The 18,176-nt window shown below is 41.6% G+C and overlaps 1 protein-coding gene across 1 annotated transcript; it reads left to right on the top strand.

Annotated features, from left to right (window-relative positions):
• Positions 1–10,806: 10,806 nt before the first annotated feature.
• On the top strand, positions 10,807–17,484 carry LOC136694261 (zinc finger protein 239-like). The gene is made up of 2 exons (XM_066667676.1): positions 10,807–11,296; positions 15,229–17,484. The coding sequence occupies exon 2, from the start codon at positions 15,338–15,340 to the stop codon at positions 16,064–16,066; it is 729 nt and encodes a 242-aa protein (XP_066523773.1). The 5' UTR covers positions 10,807–11,296; positions 15,229–15,337; the 3' UTR covers positions 16,067–17,484.
• Positions 17,485–18,176: the final 692 nt, after the last annotated feature.

Genomic DNA, 18,176 nt, shown 5'->3' with positions numbered 1-18,176 from the left:
TTTCACATAATTTACCATGTAAAGATATCAGTTCAGCACAATATCTACATGATTTTAGAATATGATTTATCAGCAGAGAGCACAGAGAGACCATTTAATAACACAGTGTCATTTATTTTCTTCTCAGTGGTGCAATGAAGATGAATGAAGAATATTTTCTGCAGACATGTCTTGAGTTGTAAATTCATTTTTATTTCACCAAAGAACAGCATCTTACAAGGTCCTACTGAGACTGGAGAGAGACTCTGAAAATCCTCCTCCCTCTCTCTCAGCTCTATTCTCTGTACTTTACATAAGGTTCATTTTCATCCAAATAAGGTAAGGCATATGGCTCTTAATTACATTATATCAGGCTCTGGGACTTAGAGGGAAAGAGAGAGAGTGGAAGACCCATTTCCTGTGAGTTCTTGACCATTGGACCAGGGGCCCACTCACTTAATTATTTCATGAAGACAGAAATCATATGTAAATTCATATAGAATCCTCAGAAATTAAAATCAAAACAATGTCGGCACATGTCTCAACCTGACACCCATATCCCTCAGACAGAGAAAAAAGAAATAACATCTGAGGTCTCCATATACTTACTCAAAAATAGAACACATCTATGTTGACTGGCTCACCTGAGGCTGAGCCTTGTTCGGCTGTGGTTGTGGTACTGGCTGAGTTAGCAGCTCACTCTGTACAACCAGCGCTAGTTTTTTCTTGTTATCCACTAGTTGTATGTGATTCAGTTTCCTGAGGATCTCTTGGTCATGTGCTTTCTGATCATATTCCTTTTTCCTATATAGCTCCACTTGATGGGTTACAGTATATGATCTGTATAAACACTCTTAGCCATGCTGCCAAGACCCACTGCTTCTGACAGTTTACTCCTCACTGGTAAGGGCAGCCCCTTTCTGTATTGGCTCGCAAAATTGACTGCTCCATTTGATTTAAATCTGTTACATTTAATTCCTGTTACATTTCTCCATTCCTGATGGGCTCCTGACACATAAGCTCTCTGGTTTTCTTCCACTCCTAAAGGCTCAGAACAGTTGTTGGAAGTGTATCTTTCAATGCTCTCCATGTTTGACTTCTATTTGCAGAACAGCTCTGGATCATTAACAGCTGTTCCTACATATCGATTTAGACCTGCTTTCTGTAGAATCTTTTCCACGGCTGCAACCCCCAGGATATGTGCTAAAAGTCTCTTTAGATCTCCTACAGCAGGCCGAGTTCCCACCAGGAGCTCTTCCAACTTTGAAATCCAAGGATATGCTCCATCTTGCAGAATAGGCAACTTCAAGGATATCTGACAGATCTGTATTCTGCCAAGGCTTGTACTCCAGACTCTGTCCTCAGACAACCACTGGACACATCTCCTCTGGTGTCTTCCCTTTTCTTGAGTGCAGTGGTTATGCCTGTTCTGATTTTTGAGAACATTCAATTTTCAATTCTGCATTTTCTGCAACTCCTTTAATAGTTTCTTGAATGCTTTTTGGCTTTCTGAGCTAACAGCATTATCCAAGTACAACAGGCATTGGTCTTGTTTCTACTTCTCTTAAAGCTCTCCATCTGTCATCTTGTGTTTTTGTACTGGATGTTGAAGGGACTCTTGAAGCGAAGGGACCCTTATTCTCAGAAACGACATTGCTGTCTTCATTCTCAGTTTCACCACTTCCTCAGTCTTCTTTCCTCCTGGTTACATCTCCTCTTTTTTCAGCTTTAGCCAGTATCTGTCTGACTGCAGGGTTGTATCCACCCATAATCTCCTCAGACTCACTCAGATCATCATCATCTCTGACTGTCCCCCTGCTCATTCTCAGTTCACATTTAGTCTGCAGACATAGTGTTCTTCTCTTGCTTTTGGAACTCTGATACAGCTTTGTCGTTGTCTCTGCTTGTCCTGACTCTATTATGGTGTCATCCTCATCTCTAATGTGATAGCTACACTCTTGAATGATCACTGGGAGCTGAGGATAGATTTCATTAAACTTCACCTGCTTCTCATAAAGGTGGGGGTCACTTAACTGAGTCCACGTGTGAAAAAGGCACTTTAATTGCTGCCATCTGTTTTTCTATTTCTTTTTCACATTTCCCAATTGCTTCTGCACCTTTTTCACTTTTATCTATTGCAGCTTTTGTCCCTCTTGTTCAATAAATGAAGAACGCCAAGCTCCACTTCCTTTCTACTGATTTTCTTTGTACGTAGACACAAGCACATCTATTGTTTTAATCACATCCGGGTTAAGAGTCTCCTCCACTGGTCATGGTTGGTCAGGCCAACACTTACAACATTTTTCAGGTATTTTTGGAATATCTTTAATTAAAGGATTAGTTTTCTTAACAATAACAGGAGTAATTCCTTTTGAAACGTTAAGAGCCCATTTTTGGCTCAGTCTGTTCCCTTATCATAACGTTATACTCATTACTAAACTTAAGATTGCAAAAACTATTTAGAATACTTCTTCCTCTTTTTCCTTTTGTTTATAGGCTACTGTTTTACCACAGTCAATAGAAATAAATAAAAAATGAATTGGCCAACTTCAGCTGAATTGAAACTTAATCTGCAATATCAATCCACAACACAAAGTCCTCCTTTTCTAATAACTACAGACAAATAATCTTATTTAAATTTAAGATAGATTTCCATAAATACCCTGCAAAATAAAGAAAATCCAATCCCATCTAAGGCACAAAAGCATGCACTCCCACAAGGAGTGTCAACATTAAACCCCTAACACAGCTTAAATCAGAACAGACCGTGCCAAGACGATAACTCACATTTATAAAAATCACATTTATAACTCTTAATGGAAAGATGAACGAAGGAAGCATTTTATCTTAATAAATGAGGCCATTAGTCAACCTGTGGCCAAGCTTTTCTTTTAAAAGAAAATGTCATGTATCTTATACATAGAATTCAATTTAAGGAACCCTAATCTGAGAAATATTCTTATGCTAGCCTATAAGTGAACCCAGACCATTACATCTCAATAATGATAACTATAAATTATTATACATACATGTATTGAAATGCAGGTTTTCATGAAAGAGTGTGGATAAACACACTGGCTTGGTTAGCCTGAATTTAGCTGTACACGCTTCTCGTCAGCCACTCAGTCCACCACATCATAGCCTTCACACACCACAGGAGAAGGAAAACAGACAGGACTTTAGGATCTAATGAACCCCAAAAGGTCTTTATAACACACAATAAGCTATTTCATATGATTTGCACACTTTATCTACCAACAGTTTTTGATCATTCATAACATATCCTTTCAACATTGAAGAATTATTATTTATAAAAAAGGCAAGATTCAGCAAGTAGTTTATTGGCTTGAGGCCAGAAAAACTCCCCCTTTTCTATAGAAACAAAAAGTGATATAGGAACCATATATGTTATAGGAAGAAAATAAGGGCGGGAAACTGAGAGGTAGAGAAAGGGGGAACAACCATGAACAAGCAGTACATTTTTATGGGTATTTCCTGAATACTAACAATTTTATTCAATTTACTTACACACAGAGACCCTTTCACCAGCAGAGAGCACCATATAACAGCAACTCTTTCATGCAGACTCAAAAACCATCCTTTTGGGGCTCATATAATTTAACTACAGCGCGTCCTCGAAAGAGGCTCATAGATTTTTATCAAAGGCTCATAAGGTTTACTAACTTTTATAAAGTTTTCAAAGGCTTATGTTTTAACAGAATCTAAACGTTCCTCTCAAAAGAGGCTCATAAGTGATTAACAAATACAAACATACAGGGGTTAGACAATGAAAGTGAAACACCTGTCATTGTAGTGTGGAAGGTTTCATGGCTAAACTGGAGCAGTCTGGTGGACAATCTTCATTAACTCCACACTGCACCAGTAAGACCATGTGCATCCAATGGTTCAAACACTGTGTCCTGAAGGCGGTGCCGTGTATCAGGACGACAATGCACCAATACACACAGCGAGACTGGTGAAAGACTGGTTTGATGAACATGAAAGTGAAGTTGAACATCTCCCATGGCCTGCACAGTCACCAGATCTAAATATTATTGAGACACTTTGGGGTGTTGTGGAGGAGCGTGTCAGAAAACGTTTTCCTCCACCAGCATCACGTAGTGACCTAGCCACTATCCTGCAAGAAGAATGGCTTCAAATCCCTCTGACCACTGTGCAGGACTTGTGTATGTCATTCCCAAGACCAACTGACGCTGTATTGGTCACAAAAGGAGGCCCTACACCAGACTAATAAATTATTGTGGTCTAAAACCAGGTGTTTCAGTTTTATTGTCCAACCCCTGTACATTGACATATCCCCTATTCAACTCATGCTGCAGCCTTTCTCTCTCACACACACACACACACACACACAAACTAATTCCTCGGCTAGCACAGACACACACAGACCAACTCTGTACAGACAAAGAGGGACACGTAATTCCTCTTGGTTTCCTCTTATTTCCTCTCATCTTCTCCTTTAACCTAACCACTTTTTGCTAAATGTATGCTACCATATGAATTGTACAGGTTCAAAGAAACTCTGCTTCAAACACTGTTCATCAACAAGCGTTTTGAGCGAGAGCCCCTTTCATTCTACACCTGCAGTTAACTTTTAAACTTATATTCACTATTTCCTTTACTTCCTCTTCATTTTTGTCCTTTCTCTTTGTCCTCTTCCAATGTCCCTGAGCCCAGGGCTGTATTAGTTTTTCACTTTTAATCCAATCTCACTATTTACCAAAGCTTATTTTCACACAGTGACTAATGTACACACATCTCACCGTTAAGAAGATATGGGTCCCGTCTTCATTACACTTCCATGATGTCATTTAGCTCGCCTTATCATTACTCATTAAGCTATTCTACACTCATACTTCAACTTTCCCTTTTCTCTTTTTCCTATTTCTCTTTATCCTTATAGTACTCCATTTTACCCCAATTTACAACGGAGAATCTTCCCCAACACCAACAACACGACACTGCAGTCACAAATGAGTCTAATACCGTGCAACTGCAGCAGCGCAAACAGCTCAAAGAAGCAAACCCAACTTTTAATGTGAGAAAATGCTCACCGTTTTATTTGTCGGCTTGAAGTCCTTGCTGGAGCTGTCCGATGCTGAAACCACAAAAGGAGGTCCCATCTGGGGTATCCATTTTTAGGGGTCCAAGCACTGCAAGTGCTGGAGCCCTATTGTTTTTGTTCCATTTTTTTACCATGTGGTGTAGAGACAAAATTCTTTTTTTCCCTGATTCCTCAGGTCAGACCCTACAAAAAAAGCCTCAAGAACCCATAAGCTGTGCATGGAGCTTACTTAGAAATCTACTTAGATTTTGAGCTAATTTGCATAATATGCAATTATTAAAAAAAAGTTGGAATTTCATCTCTGCTCGGCTTCCAGACTCCGCCCAAATACAGGGGTTGAGCTTGCGTTCCAAAAATCACACAAATACAGCTATAACTCACAAACACTTTCTCCGAATGTTACAATACTTCACATGCTTGATCACTATAAGGGTTGGAAGACATGAGTACTTGGTTGTGCAACTGCAAGCCTATGGGTCACTATAACAACAATAAACTTGCTACGCTTCATAGGATTGTCCGATTGACATGCATGTAGTGGGTGATATCCTGAATGAGATTCTATGACGATGATGTCATATTCCAAAAAACATGGCCGCCATTGGCTAATCAAATTTCAGCAGCTGTTTAATGATCTTAACAAGGTCCTATCATCATGAGACTTGCATGGTATGTTCATTGCAGCACTTCCTAAGCCCATAAGTTTCATAACCATAGCCACTAGGGGGCGAATTTAAAATTTTCAACATGAAAATATGGAATATTCATTCATTCATTATCTGTAACTGCTTATCCTATTCAGGGTTGCAGTGGGTCCAGAGCCTACCTGGAATCATTGGGCGCAAGGCGGGAATACACAGGGCAACGCAGACACACACACATTCACTCACACCTACAAACACTTTGGAGTCACCATGTGAAAATGGAGCTTTTCGAACTACTCCCTGGAAATTTGTCTTATGAATTAACAACTGGTATTTTTGAAATCTGTTTAGACTGTAGGTAAATAATTATGTTAAAAAGTTAGAACTTTTGACACGCTGGTGCGGCAGTTATTCAACAAATATGCATGGGCGGGGCTCCATGCACTCTTTGAGCTATGACTCAAGCAATCTTTGCCCAAATCAAACAGAACTTGGTACACATATGTATGTCATTACTCTGAAGTAGTGTGCCAAATGTGACCACATTGCACAGAAAGGGGGCGCTACAATTAGACTGCAACTGGTTGCATAATTTATTAATTAATTACACCGCCATCTAGAGTTGCAGTACCAGCAAGATGAGATAGATATATTCTGAAGACCATGGGAAAGGAGCTTGAGCATTTTCATAACTTATGGCTAAAGCATTTTTTAGTTACAGCTGTTTGTTATGCAATGTTTCGAAGGCAAGCTGCACATCTCTATTTAAGCAGAGACTGCAATCTCACAGTAATAAAAGTTCCACAATTTTTTGATAATTATTAAAATTCAGGTTCTTACGATTCACATGATACCACATATGTCCAGATTGGATGTTTAGCCAGAGACTAGACCATGCTCAAATCTGTCAATTACATCTCATCTATGCATGCAGACTTCTCTCTGTTATGCAGAATCCCCCCTCAGTCTCAGACATTCAGAAACATATGCAAATATGGACAATACAATACACTTCAACAGAAAACCCAGATCTTCACACACACATCATCAGGTCATTAAGTTAAAGTACAGAATTTAAACTGTGTGTTTTCTCTGGTTATGATTTTCACGCACACACACCACTGCTGCACATTCACTTTCTCTTTTGCACTGTATTACACCTGCACAGCAGGAAGAGCTGCAGGTTGTTTACAGGTAAAGGGGGCGGAGTCATGTGTTACTGGACCAATCAATGTGGTTGTGTAACTGGAGATGTGTTCAGAATGAACCAATCACATTCAGACTCATGTTCAATAGCAGTCAGTTCACACCTGCCGTCAGTTAAAGTGACTCTGTTTAACCCCAGGTTTAGTTCAGCTGTTACAGGAGGACTGATATTTACATAGTTACATCTTACAGCAAAAGACATGATCCACAAGGAGCTCACAAAGCATCAAAGTAACCTACACTGTAGAAAAGTGATGAGACACACTCTTCTTCAGTCCACACTCAGCTAGGAACCACTGACCTTTCATTTCTTTACACAGAGAGAGTGAGAAAGAGAAAGAGAGACAGAGAGAGAGAGAGAGACAGAGAGAGAGAGAGAGAGACAGAAAGAGAGAGAGAGGGAGAGAGAGAGAGAGAGAGAGAGAGAGACAGGTCGGGGCACATTCCAGTCACTCAGTGCTGCAGCGGGGGGGTGGTGTGATATAGTACACTGTAGAGAGAGCGAGGAGCTGTGTGTGTACAGTGTAGTTTGTGACTGATGTAGTTCACTGTAGAGGGAGCGAGGAGCTGTGTGTGTGTACAGTGTAGTTTGTGACTGATGTAGTTCACTGTAGAGGGAGCGAGGAGCTGTGTGTGCACAGTGTAGTTTGTGACTGATGTAGTTCACTGTAGAGGGAGTGAGGATCTGTGTGAGTTTCAGACAGAGACAGACGCTGTTTGACATCAGCGTTTCAGAAAAGATCAGTTTTCCTCGTCCACACAAGAACAGAGACAGCGGCGTCTTCACAAACCTTCACCTTGGAGAGCGTTTAGAAAACCTCTGTTTTCAGTTAGTGACGTACAACGCTGTGTTCCTGTGATGGGAGGAAAACACAGACACAAACCTTTGTTTAAAAATAAACAGATCTGTGTGGACGGGCCTGAGGTTTATAGAATATGATTGATGTTAAAATTCTAGGTGAACACATACAATATTGTGCCTCACACAGAAACCTTGTTTATTTGCTGAGGTTGTATTTCCTCTGGCAGTGGAAAGTGTAGAGACACACACAGAGGTTCACACACACCTCTGTGTAAATAGAAGAACAACAGCTGACACGGCATCTACTGCTGAATCACAAACACTGGATCCTGGCTCCCTCAGCGTCCACAGAGGAGGATGAGAAGGGGACACACTGTACCATTCTGCTGATGGACGTAGGACAGTGGTCCAGAACAAGTCTGAGTGAAGGATCAATGTGATCCTCTGGAACAAGACGCAGTCTGCTGGATGCTCTCAGTCTCAGTGTTTTTACTGATTTATTTTATTAACCCCGTGGAGGAGCTCTACTCTGGAGGTGGAAGGTTTCTGATCACAGACACACACTCAGACCACCTGCTGACTGCTGTGGACGCAGCGTGTGAGGACGTCAGCGCAGACGCCTGCAGAGCCTGGTGAAGACGTTCCCACAGAGTCTTTCCTTCAAGGGGTGTGTCTCCGTTCTGATGTGGGTGAGAATGTGGGGCCAGACAGACAGGACCATCAGGAGGAGTAGAAAGACTGAGCTGGATTTCTCCAGACTGCACTGTGTGGATACTTTTCTCTAAGGCCTGCTTTCTATCGGACTGTAATCTGTCTTTGTACATTTCTGATTCCTCATTATTTCCTTGTAGAGAAACAGTCTTGTCTTTCTCTTCTGTGTCACAGTGACACGCTCCACCAACAAACCACAGCACACACAGTAAAAGCAGGACTGTGAATCCTGTTCAGTCTCTCCATCACTCTCCTATGTACAGTAGTGTGTTATTGATACTGTTCACACTGAGGATCCACACTAAACACACTGTACACACACAGCACTGATGTATCCAGCACATTTCTAAGTGTTCTGACCGTCTTCCTAACCAGTGACTTTCTGCTGCCACTGACCTCTTCACCGACATGAACTCTTAATCTGGGACATGAGCGAAGGGTTTAGAGGAAGTTACAGCCATCGTCTGCTGCTGTTTGTACTCACTGTTCTCCAAAAGTCACTCGCTGTAGTGGAGATGTTAAAGATGATTCTAGAGAGGGGGTTGGATCTCTGCGTGACGACTGGCGAGCGGAAGTGGCGAGTTGAATGGCGACAGAGCTCGCCAGTTCCTCGCCAGTTTTATTAGTGGCATACAATTCGCCAGCGGTTCTTCGCCAGTTTTATCAGTGGTCTCAACTGCATCAGCGGCTCTCGCTGGTTTTATTAGTGATCTCTCGCCAGCTTTATTGGTGATTTCAACTGAACCAGCGGTTCTCCGCCAGTTCCTCGCCAGTTTTATCAGCGTTCTCTCGCCAGTTTTATTAGAGATCTCAACTGCATCAGCGGCTCTCCGCCAGTTCCTCGAAAGTTTTATCAGTGTTCTCTCACCAGTTTTATCAGATGTTCTCTCGCCAGTTTTATCAGTGTTCTCTCGCCAGTTTTATCAATGCTCTCTCGCCAGTTTTATCAGTGTTCTCTCACCAGTTTTATCAATGCTCTCTCGCCAGTTTTATCAGTTTTCTCTCGCCATTTTTATCAGTGACATTGTTTTTAGCATATCAGCTACGTTGCTGACTCAGTTAATCAAGGTAAATACAAGAATAAAAACAACAGATAAAAACTCTACAATGTTGCCAATTCAATGAATATAAAATAAAATGACTGGCTATGATGTACTGGTCTGTTGCCGCTCAGAGGGCATTGACAGATTCCCCCCTAACCATAACCTTCCACTCACTGGTATCCACCTATTTACTGTTCTCCGGCCTGTATGTCCTTCCCACTTGGCGGTTAAACCATCCAATCAGAAATTACCTTTGTAATTTGATGAGGCACTTTGTAATGGCTGTAAGTGTGTAGCGAGTGCGCAGGTCAAAGACATCGCGCGCGCAGAAACCTTCTTGCTCCCTCAAAAATATCCGCGCACGTGCAGAATTGTGGCCATAGTCACATTGCTGAACAATAATAAGAAAGCAATTTTAATGTTTCTAAATTATACAGAACTGGCAATTTCAATATAATGGTATTTTAACAGCGGAGAGCCGCTGCTTCAGTTGAGATCACCAATAAAACTGGCGAGAGATCACTGATAAAACTGGCGAGAGAACACTAATAAAACTGGCGAGAGATCACCAATCAAACTGGCGAGAGAACACTAATAAAACTGGCGAGAGATCACCAATAAAACTGGCGAGAGAACACTAATAAAACTGGCGAGACATCACCAATAAAACTGGCAAGAGATCACTAATAAAACTGGCGAGAGATCACTAATAAAACTGGCGAGAGAACACTAATAAAACTGGCGAGAGACCACTGATAAAACTGGCGAGGAACTGGCGGAGAGCTGCTGGCGAATTGTACGCCACTAATAAAACTGGCGAGGAACTGGCGAGCTCTGTCGCCACTCAACTCGCCACTTCCGCTCGCCAGTCGCCACGCAGAGATCCAACTCCTACTGTGATTCTAGAAATGCTCCAAAGACGGAGATAAACTGGAGCTGCTGTGAACGATGGTGGAGTGAGACTCTTAACCTGGAATGAACCGTCCTCTGAAGTGCACACTGCTGTTGTGTACGTCATCACTGAGGTGTCCCCCAGGGTCTTAAAGGGTGAGGGTTTCCTCACAACAGTGGAGAGAACTGAAGATGTGGAGCTCACACTGGAACATGAGCGTCTCAGTCTCAGTCCAAAACGTCCTGTGATCGAGGGCCAAATGGTAGCTGTGAGATTGACCTGAAATGGAAGTGTTACCTTCACAAACAGCTGCGCAGGTGTTGGGGAAAAAGCAGTTTATTATTGTGTGTTTGGGTTTATTTTGTGGTGGAGCTTGTGTGATTTTGGGTGTTTAAATTATTGAGTGTTATTGTGTTAATGTGTGAATGTTATTGGTGGTGGGCTGTATATTTGTTTTTTATTGTTCTTGGTTCTTTTTCATACATTGCTTGCCTCCTGCTGTTACCTCCAATTGCAGACTTGACCAATAGGGAACGACTCCTCGCTCGGTTAAATGAACTGACTTTGGGAGGAGGAGACTTTTGTTTTTAAGCAGTTGGAGTAAACCGTAAGAAAGAGCGGAAAGGAGCGAGGGAAGGCAGGAGAGAACGGAGAGGCAATAACGACGGAACCTTACACAGCGTGAGGAGCTAGTGCTTAGCTGTAGGAAACGGAGGAAAGGGGCTGGACTTGGCGTAGCGGCGGAGTGAGCTGGGGAATTGAACCATTGTGAGCGATGTGAACAACGGAGCAGCTGCCTGACCGAGTGAGAGTGGAACTGCTGACGCTTGGAGACGCGAGGCGGGGAGCGCCCAGACGCCCACATCCAAGGCGAGACGCTGCAGACTGCGGGGCTGGTTATGATCAGCCTCGGAACGGTCCCAGAGAGCAAAAGTATGTTGAATCAACGTTTATTTTTTCATCGTCTTAATGGTTGAATCAGCACTGATCTCCGAGGTCAGAATTAATGTATTTGTGCACATTGATTTTATGTTGATTTCATATTGGTTCCACGTTATGATGAATTTACAACACAAAACCAACATAAAATCAACCATTCCTTATGATTGATTTATGGTTGCTTTTGGTTTAATGAACATTGAATCAGTGCCAAGTGGCTTACATTAATTCAACCATAGGCTGTGGTTATCATCAAGAACTGTGAATTTAATAAGATGCAGTTTTAATGTAATAACATACTTAAAAACATCAGAAACTGTGATTACACTCCCCATAAAAGAGAATGCTACAAACTGTCAGTTTTGTGTGTGATAATGTGCATATATAAGACAAATAAGAACCTCAAAGTGTAAAAAAATAAATACAATTCAGGTAGTGTAAAAAACCTGGACATTTAATTCTTCAGCACACTTAGGCATAAACAATACTTCAAAGTAACGAAAAAGTCCCATATTCACAAATTCATTGTCTGAATTATTGGGTGCAAGGCAGAAACACACCCTGGAGGGGCGTCAATCCTTCACAGCACGACACACATTCACACCTACGGACACTTGAGTCTCCAATCCACCTTCCAACGTGTGTTTTTGGACCGTGGGAGGAAACCGGAGCACCCGGAGAAAAAAGTCCCACATGTAAAAGTAAAATATCTTTTCTGACTCTCCCAAGAAATGTGACGGACTCTCCTTCTCATATGTGTGTTATGTAAATATATGCATAAAAGTATTTATAAACAAATATTTCAATAAAATATTATTTAAAATATCATTAAATATATTATGTATTGCAGTGGCGGATGCTGGTCTTTCAAGGAGGGGAAGCTCAATTTTGGCCTACATCATAAAATGTGTTGGTTTATTTATACGTAAATTCTACCCTCCGTTCCTTTTTAAGAAAATGATCTGTGCCCCTGTCGTACCAACAAGGCGTCTTTTCCAGGGACTTGACTAGTGTCCTCTCAATGTCCAGCAGAGCTAGGCTGCTGAAACGGCCTTGGCCCATGTGAAGTGTGTCCGCCTGTGAGTGCTTTGTGACGGTGGAGGGGCTCAGCAGCACCCGCTGGTCAGAAACTGTGATAGAAGTCAGAAAGAGTGATAGAAGTCAGTCCCCAAACACAAGCAGCTACAAAAAACCACCAGAAATAGAAGCTCGATTTGTCACTAGTCGTTTTTAACAAAGAAAATACCGCTAAGAGGATTAAGAAAGTCTCCGGTTCAACTCAGAACAGAATGAAAATGTAATGCTCCCTCGGATCTCTACACCAAAGGATCGCTGATTCGCTCATTTCGCTGTGAATCAAAAAGGGATTCAGCCTCAGACAGATCATCCAATCATCATGCAGAAGCTGAGCGTCCGGGCCAGCCGAGGCCAGCCCACTGCCCCATAGACCTCCAGAGAGCGTCCGATGGGCGGGACAAAGCCCAGCATTTATCCAATGACTCGTCTCGTTTCGCTGCTTCGCTATTGAACTCACTGTTTAAATCACTGCGGGAATGATTGAGAGGAAAGTCTGTCGTTACCAGTGATGAGAAGCTGATTCTGAACAAAAGTTGAGTTCATATTTATTCAATTACATGTACACACAATAGTATATATTTGATCACTTATTTTTTGACATTTTAGGGGAAGCTGAGCTTCCCTTGCAGTCTTAGAGCAATCGCCTCTGATGTAGTGAACGAAATAAATATATTTGTCACACCCTCGTCCTGTCATGTCTGTTTTCCCCGCCATGTGCTCTCTCAGCACATGGCTCTGTTTGTTGTTGTCCATGTCTCCGCCTCCTTGTCCGCCGTCCTCGTTATCTGTTTCAGGTGTGTCTCGTCTGTTCATGTATTTAAGTTCCCTTGTGTCACTTCCTTTCATCGGTCATTTGTTTTGTGTTGTTCCTATTACAAGTCGTGTTGTTCCATTTCCTAGTCGTGTTCTAAAGTCCTAGTCAGTTGTTCCTTGTTTTGTTTCCTCGTTTCATGTTGTTGTTTCTAGTCCTTTCATTTATCAGTCGTCGTGTTTACCCTCGAGTCAGTTTGTGTTTGTTTTGTTCTTTTCTTGTAAATAAACGTCTGTGTTTTAGCAAGTGCGTCCACCTCCGTCAGTCCGCCCTGCGATCCTGACAGAATGACTTATCAATATAAGGACGCAGCAAACACAGACAGTCCTTTCGTGAGGTATGCTATTCGCCAGAGGCCATTCCGTACAGGCCCCAGAGATCCTGTGGGGTATGTTTTAGAGACAGCTGCGGAATAGAGTAGCCGGCTTCAGCACATTCACGCCACTGTCGCTCAGCGCCTTCAGGAGGAGTCGACTCGTGACCCTGCGAGCAGCACAAGCTCATGCTTCCGAGGACGTTGCTGCAGGATCCCCTGTTCCTGAGGACGTCATTGTAGGACTGCTTACCGCTGCTGCTCCAGTGTGCGCAGCACCTCCAACCGCTCCTGTCCCTGTGAAGGCGGCGAACCTCGCCGCTCCTGTCTCTGTGAAAGCAGTGAACCCAGCCGCTCCTGTCCCCGAGAAGGCGGCTTCCACAGTCGCTCCTGTCCCTGAGAAGGCGGCTTCCACACCTGCTCCTGTCTCAGCAAAGGCGGCGTCCCCCGCCTTCACTGAGACAGTTCCCCGCTTTCACCTCACTGGTGAATTTACTGTGCAATCACAGACCACACTTTCATTATTATTATTATTGAAAATGTTGTGCTCCAACACCCACACTCATTTGTCAGGAGTGTAGAAAAAGCATTTTTCATGCATTTATTTTTGAATATATTGAATAAAATCAATCAGCGTGTGTACTTGGTTTCTTACAGGTCTCTACACTCTGGCACATTGTAAAACTTTTTACAGCAAAGCATCAGCAGACAGAACAGTAGGCATACATATGGAAGTATTTCAGATAGGCAAATTACTTAAAACATCTATTTAATTTCAAATAGCACAAAAATTACATTCTAAAGTTTGAAATGGATAAAGTTTGTTCTTTGAAAAATATTAGGTCATTTTGAATTTGATGCCAACATCAAGTTACAAAATGTTAGGACGGGTTTATCAGTGTGTTGCCTCATCTCTTATTTTAATCACACGCTGTAAGCCTCTGGGAACTGAGGAGACTAGTTGTGGTAGTTCTGAAAGGGAACTGTTTTCTGATTATTGCATGTTATAGGATTTCAGCTGCATATTTTTTCATTTCATAATGCGCCAGTTGTTTTCAGTGGGTATTGGATTTGTTTAGCAGTCATGCTGTTGTAATGCATGCAGAATGTGGATTGGCCTTGTCTTACAAACAAGGCTTTTCCCAGAAATCAATGCCTGAATGGCAGCATGCTGTTTCAAAACTTGTAATTCAGCATTAACGTGTCTTCAGAGAAGTCACCCATGCCATGTGTACTAATGCATCCTCATACCATCATAAGACACTGCCATTTGAACTGTGTTTATAACAAGCCACCCCTCATCTGCCACTCTGAGCTGACCTGTTACCAGTTAACATTTAAATACCACTTGCACCCTCGCAGCCCTCGTTTTGTGTGTGCCCACCTAAATGTGCCTAAAGGTGTCCAAATTCTTTTATTATCCTCAACAAGGGTGTTCGTGAGTGCCCCCTATGTGCAGTTGAGGCGCCTCTCCTGTAAAGTAATCGTTCATTAATTGCAATAGTGGTAAAATGTACAATTAATCGTGATATTGATTTGCACTTATATTGCCCAGCCCTAGATGTTGCTCTATTCCTGCACCATGAGTTGTCAACACTGACTTATTTTTTGCTGTTTCAGTAGCAGTACTTTAGGTGGAACTGACTATAAATTCAGGAGAATATTGGTCACCAACAGGGAGAGAGAGTTTAATTAATTTATCTTTATTTCTTTATTGTCTTCCAGGACAGAAGACCATCTCTTTGGATACATTCTCTGGCTCCTGTTGTTCAAGAAAGTTCCAGAGTTTTTCCACAGGTGCATCAAGAAATATTTCCAAGTGGAATATAACACAATGTTGAGATCAGGAGGGATTGAATGTGAGGATATGGAAGACAGAAACTCCAGTTCTCAGGAAGCATCCTTGGGTACTCCCCACACTCACACATCCCACAGGAAATCTCAGACAAGTGAAAACAAGCGGAAAACTTATGAATGTGCAGAGTGTGGGAACACTTTTACTGAACAAAGTAGTCTCAAAACACACCAGCGCATTCACACAGGAGAGAAACCGTATCACTGTTCAGAGTGTGGGATGAGTTTTACTCAACAGGGTAGTCTCAAAACACACCAGCGCATTCACACAGGAGAGAAACCGTATCAGTGTTCAGAGTGTGGGAAGAGTTTTACACAACAGGGTAGTCTCCAAAAACACCAACGCATTCACACAGGAGAGAAACCGTATCACTGTTCAGAGTGTGGGAAGAGTTTTACTGTACAGAGTAATCTCAAAACACACCAGCGCATTCACACAGGAGAGAAACCATATCACTGTTCAGAGTGTGGGAAGAGTTTTACTGAACAGGGTACTCTCCAAAGGCACCAGCGCATTCACACAGGAGAGAAACCGTATCACTGTTCAGAGTGTGGGAAGAGTTTTAGTCATCAGAAGTCTGTCCGGAAACATCACTGCGTTCACCCTTCGCCTTCCTTCGCCTCTCTATTAATGAGCTTGGACACAGAGCTCTGTGAACAGCCAGCCTCTTTACACAATGATCTTTTGTGTCTTGACCTGTTTGTGTAAGGTGTCAGTGGTCGTCTTTAGGGCAACTATCAAGTCAGCAGTATTCCCCATGATTGTGTACCCTACGGAACTAGACTGAGAAACCATTTAAAGGCCTTTGCAGATGTTTTGAGTTAATTAGCTGATTAGAGTGTGGCACCAGGTGTCTTCAATATTGAAACTTTTCACAATTTTCTAATTTTCTGAGATACTGAATTTGGGGTTTTCATTAGTTGTCAGTTGTAATCATCAAATTAAAAGAAATAAACACTTGAAATATATCAGTCTGTGTGTGAGTATAATATACAAGTTTCACTTTTTGAATGGAATTACTGTAATGAATACACTTTTTCATGATATTCTAATTTTAAGAGTAGCACCTGTATAGCAATGACAGAGGCTCTATTACCGGTCAGTGAAGCTTCACAATAATAAACCTCAGGTGTTTTGTATGTAGTTATGTGCTTTTCCATTGCAGGGGTCTGGCTCTACACGCCTCGCTCGCTTAAAATTTGTTGCTTTTCCACTGGCACAGCTCCCTAGGAAAACGGAGCCAGTGAGGACACAAAACCCCATCTCTAACAATTATGGAAGAACTGACAGCTTTCACTGCTGAGTTTCATGAATTTTTGAGTATAAATGACTGGATGGCATGGATTGATTCATGTTTTGGCAAATGGGGAGCGTTGGTGTTGAAATTAACTATCATGGTAATAATTTCATTATTAGTGCTGGCAGTAATCAGACGCTGCATTATTCCCTGTGTTAGAAGTCTGATCACCAAAACTATTGAGTGTTCTGTCACCTTCACTATGGTTAGTGAAGAAGTGGACATGTAATCCTCTGGACGAGTTGCTCCTTGAAATGCCTCAGCCAATTTATGCCTCCTTGGACCATGATTCTACTGAGGAGGATAAGTAAATCATTTAATCATTTTATACATTTCATCAATATTTCTTTAACACTCACTCATTTAATCACTAAATTGGTTTACCATTTTATTTTACTTTTGCTCATATTATGCTCATTTTTCAATGCATGATACCTAGCTAGTCTGAGGATGATGTTATTGTTTGCATTTTTATTACTTTACGTTGGTTTATGATTACGTTCTTCCATATTACATGTTTAATTAATCACAAAAAGGGAGGAATGTGATGGGAAAATGCAATATAATAATATAATGCAATATACTTGACTCTGTGTCTTTATTCCTCTGATTTCTCCTTGGGCCTGAGAATCGGTCTTCCTTCCTGGTTCCACTTAGACTATTGTTATTGTGTATTTATACAGTTTTTTTTCTGCTTTCTTAAATTATAAACAAATGTAAACTTGCAGCAATTTTCTGTAATTAAACATTGCGTTAGTTATTTAAAGCTTAACGTTCATAACTTTTTTCTTTGTAATTTTACAGAAAATCTTATTAATTTTATATTCATGTGTACTTTTACATTAAAACTTTGCAATATTGGTTACAAATTTGTCAAACTTGTTTTAAGAATACACAGTCTTTTTTCTTTTAAAAGAGTACAAGACAACACCTCTCATGTTGTGTCTCTGCCAGCAATCAATCAGTGATGTCAGTGAGAAAAATCATATCAATAAATCTGTAAAAAGTAAAAGTAATACAGGCAAAGGCAGGAAAACAATTCATTCATTCATTGTCTGTATCCACTTTTCTAATTCAGGGGTGTGTCCGTGGCCTACCTTGAATTACCGGTCGCAAGGCAGGATAACACCCTGGAGGGGGCGCCAATTCTTTACAGGGCAACACACACACTCGCACATACACTTACATACTCACACCTATGGACAATTCTGAGTCGCCAATTCACCTACAAATGTATGTTTTTGGGAGGAAATCCACCCAGACACAGCAAGAACACACACAACTCCTCAGACAGTCACCCGTAGTGGGGCTCGAACCGACAACCCCGGGAGCTGGAGCTGTGTGACAGCGACACTACTTACTGCGTCACTGTGCGGCCCTGGAAAACCATGCATTGCAATAATCTAATGCAGGAAATAGTATAAGTGACATAAATTGTGTATTACGTCCACTAGGGGTTGGACATAATAAAAGTTTATAAATTATTTAAAAAAATGGCCTCAGACCAAAGTAACTCTTAAA

This window comes from Hoplias malabaricus, chromosome 4 (assembly GCF_029633855.1).
Source record: "Hoplias malabaricus isolate fHopMal1 chromosome 4, fHopMal1.hap1, whole genome shotgun sequence".
Classification (NCBI taxonomy): Eukaryota; Metazoa; Chordata; class Actinopteri; order Characiformes; family Erythrinidae; genus Hoplias; species Hoplias malabaricus.
Note: the sequence above shows the minus strand (reverse complement) of the source record. Positions and strands in the feature narration are given on the sequence as shown.

What these genes read in the sequence shown, in the direction of transcription:
- LOC136694261 (XM_066667676.1), top strand. Translation starts at nt 15,338, where the DNA reads ATGTTGAGATCAGGAGGGATTGAATGTGAGGATATGGAAGACAGAAAC.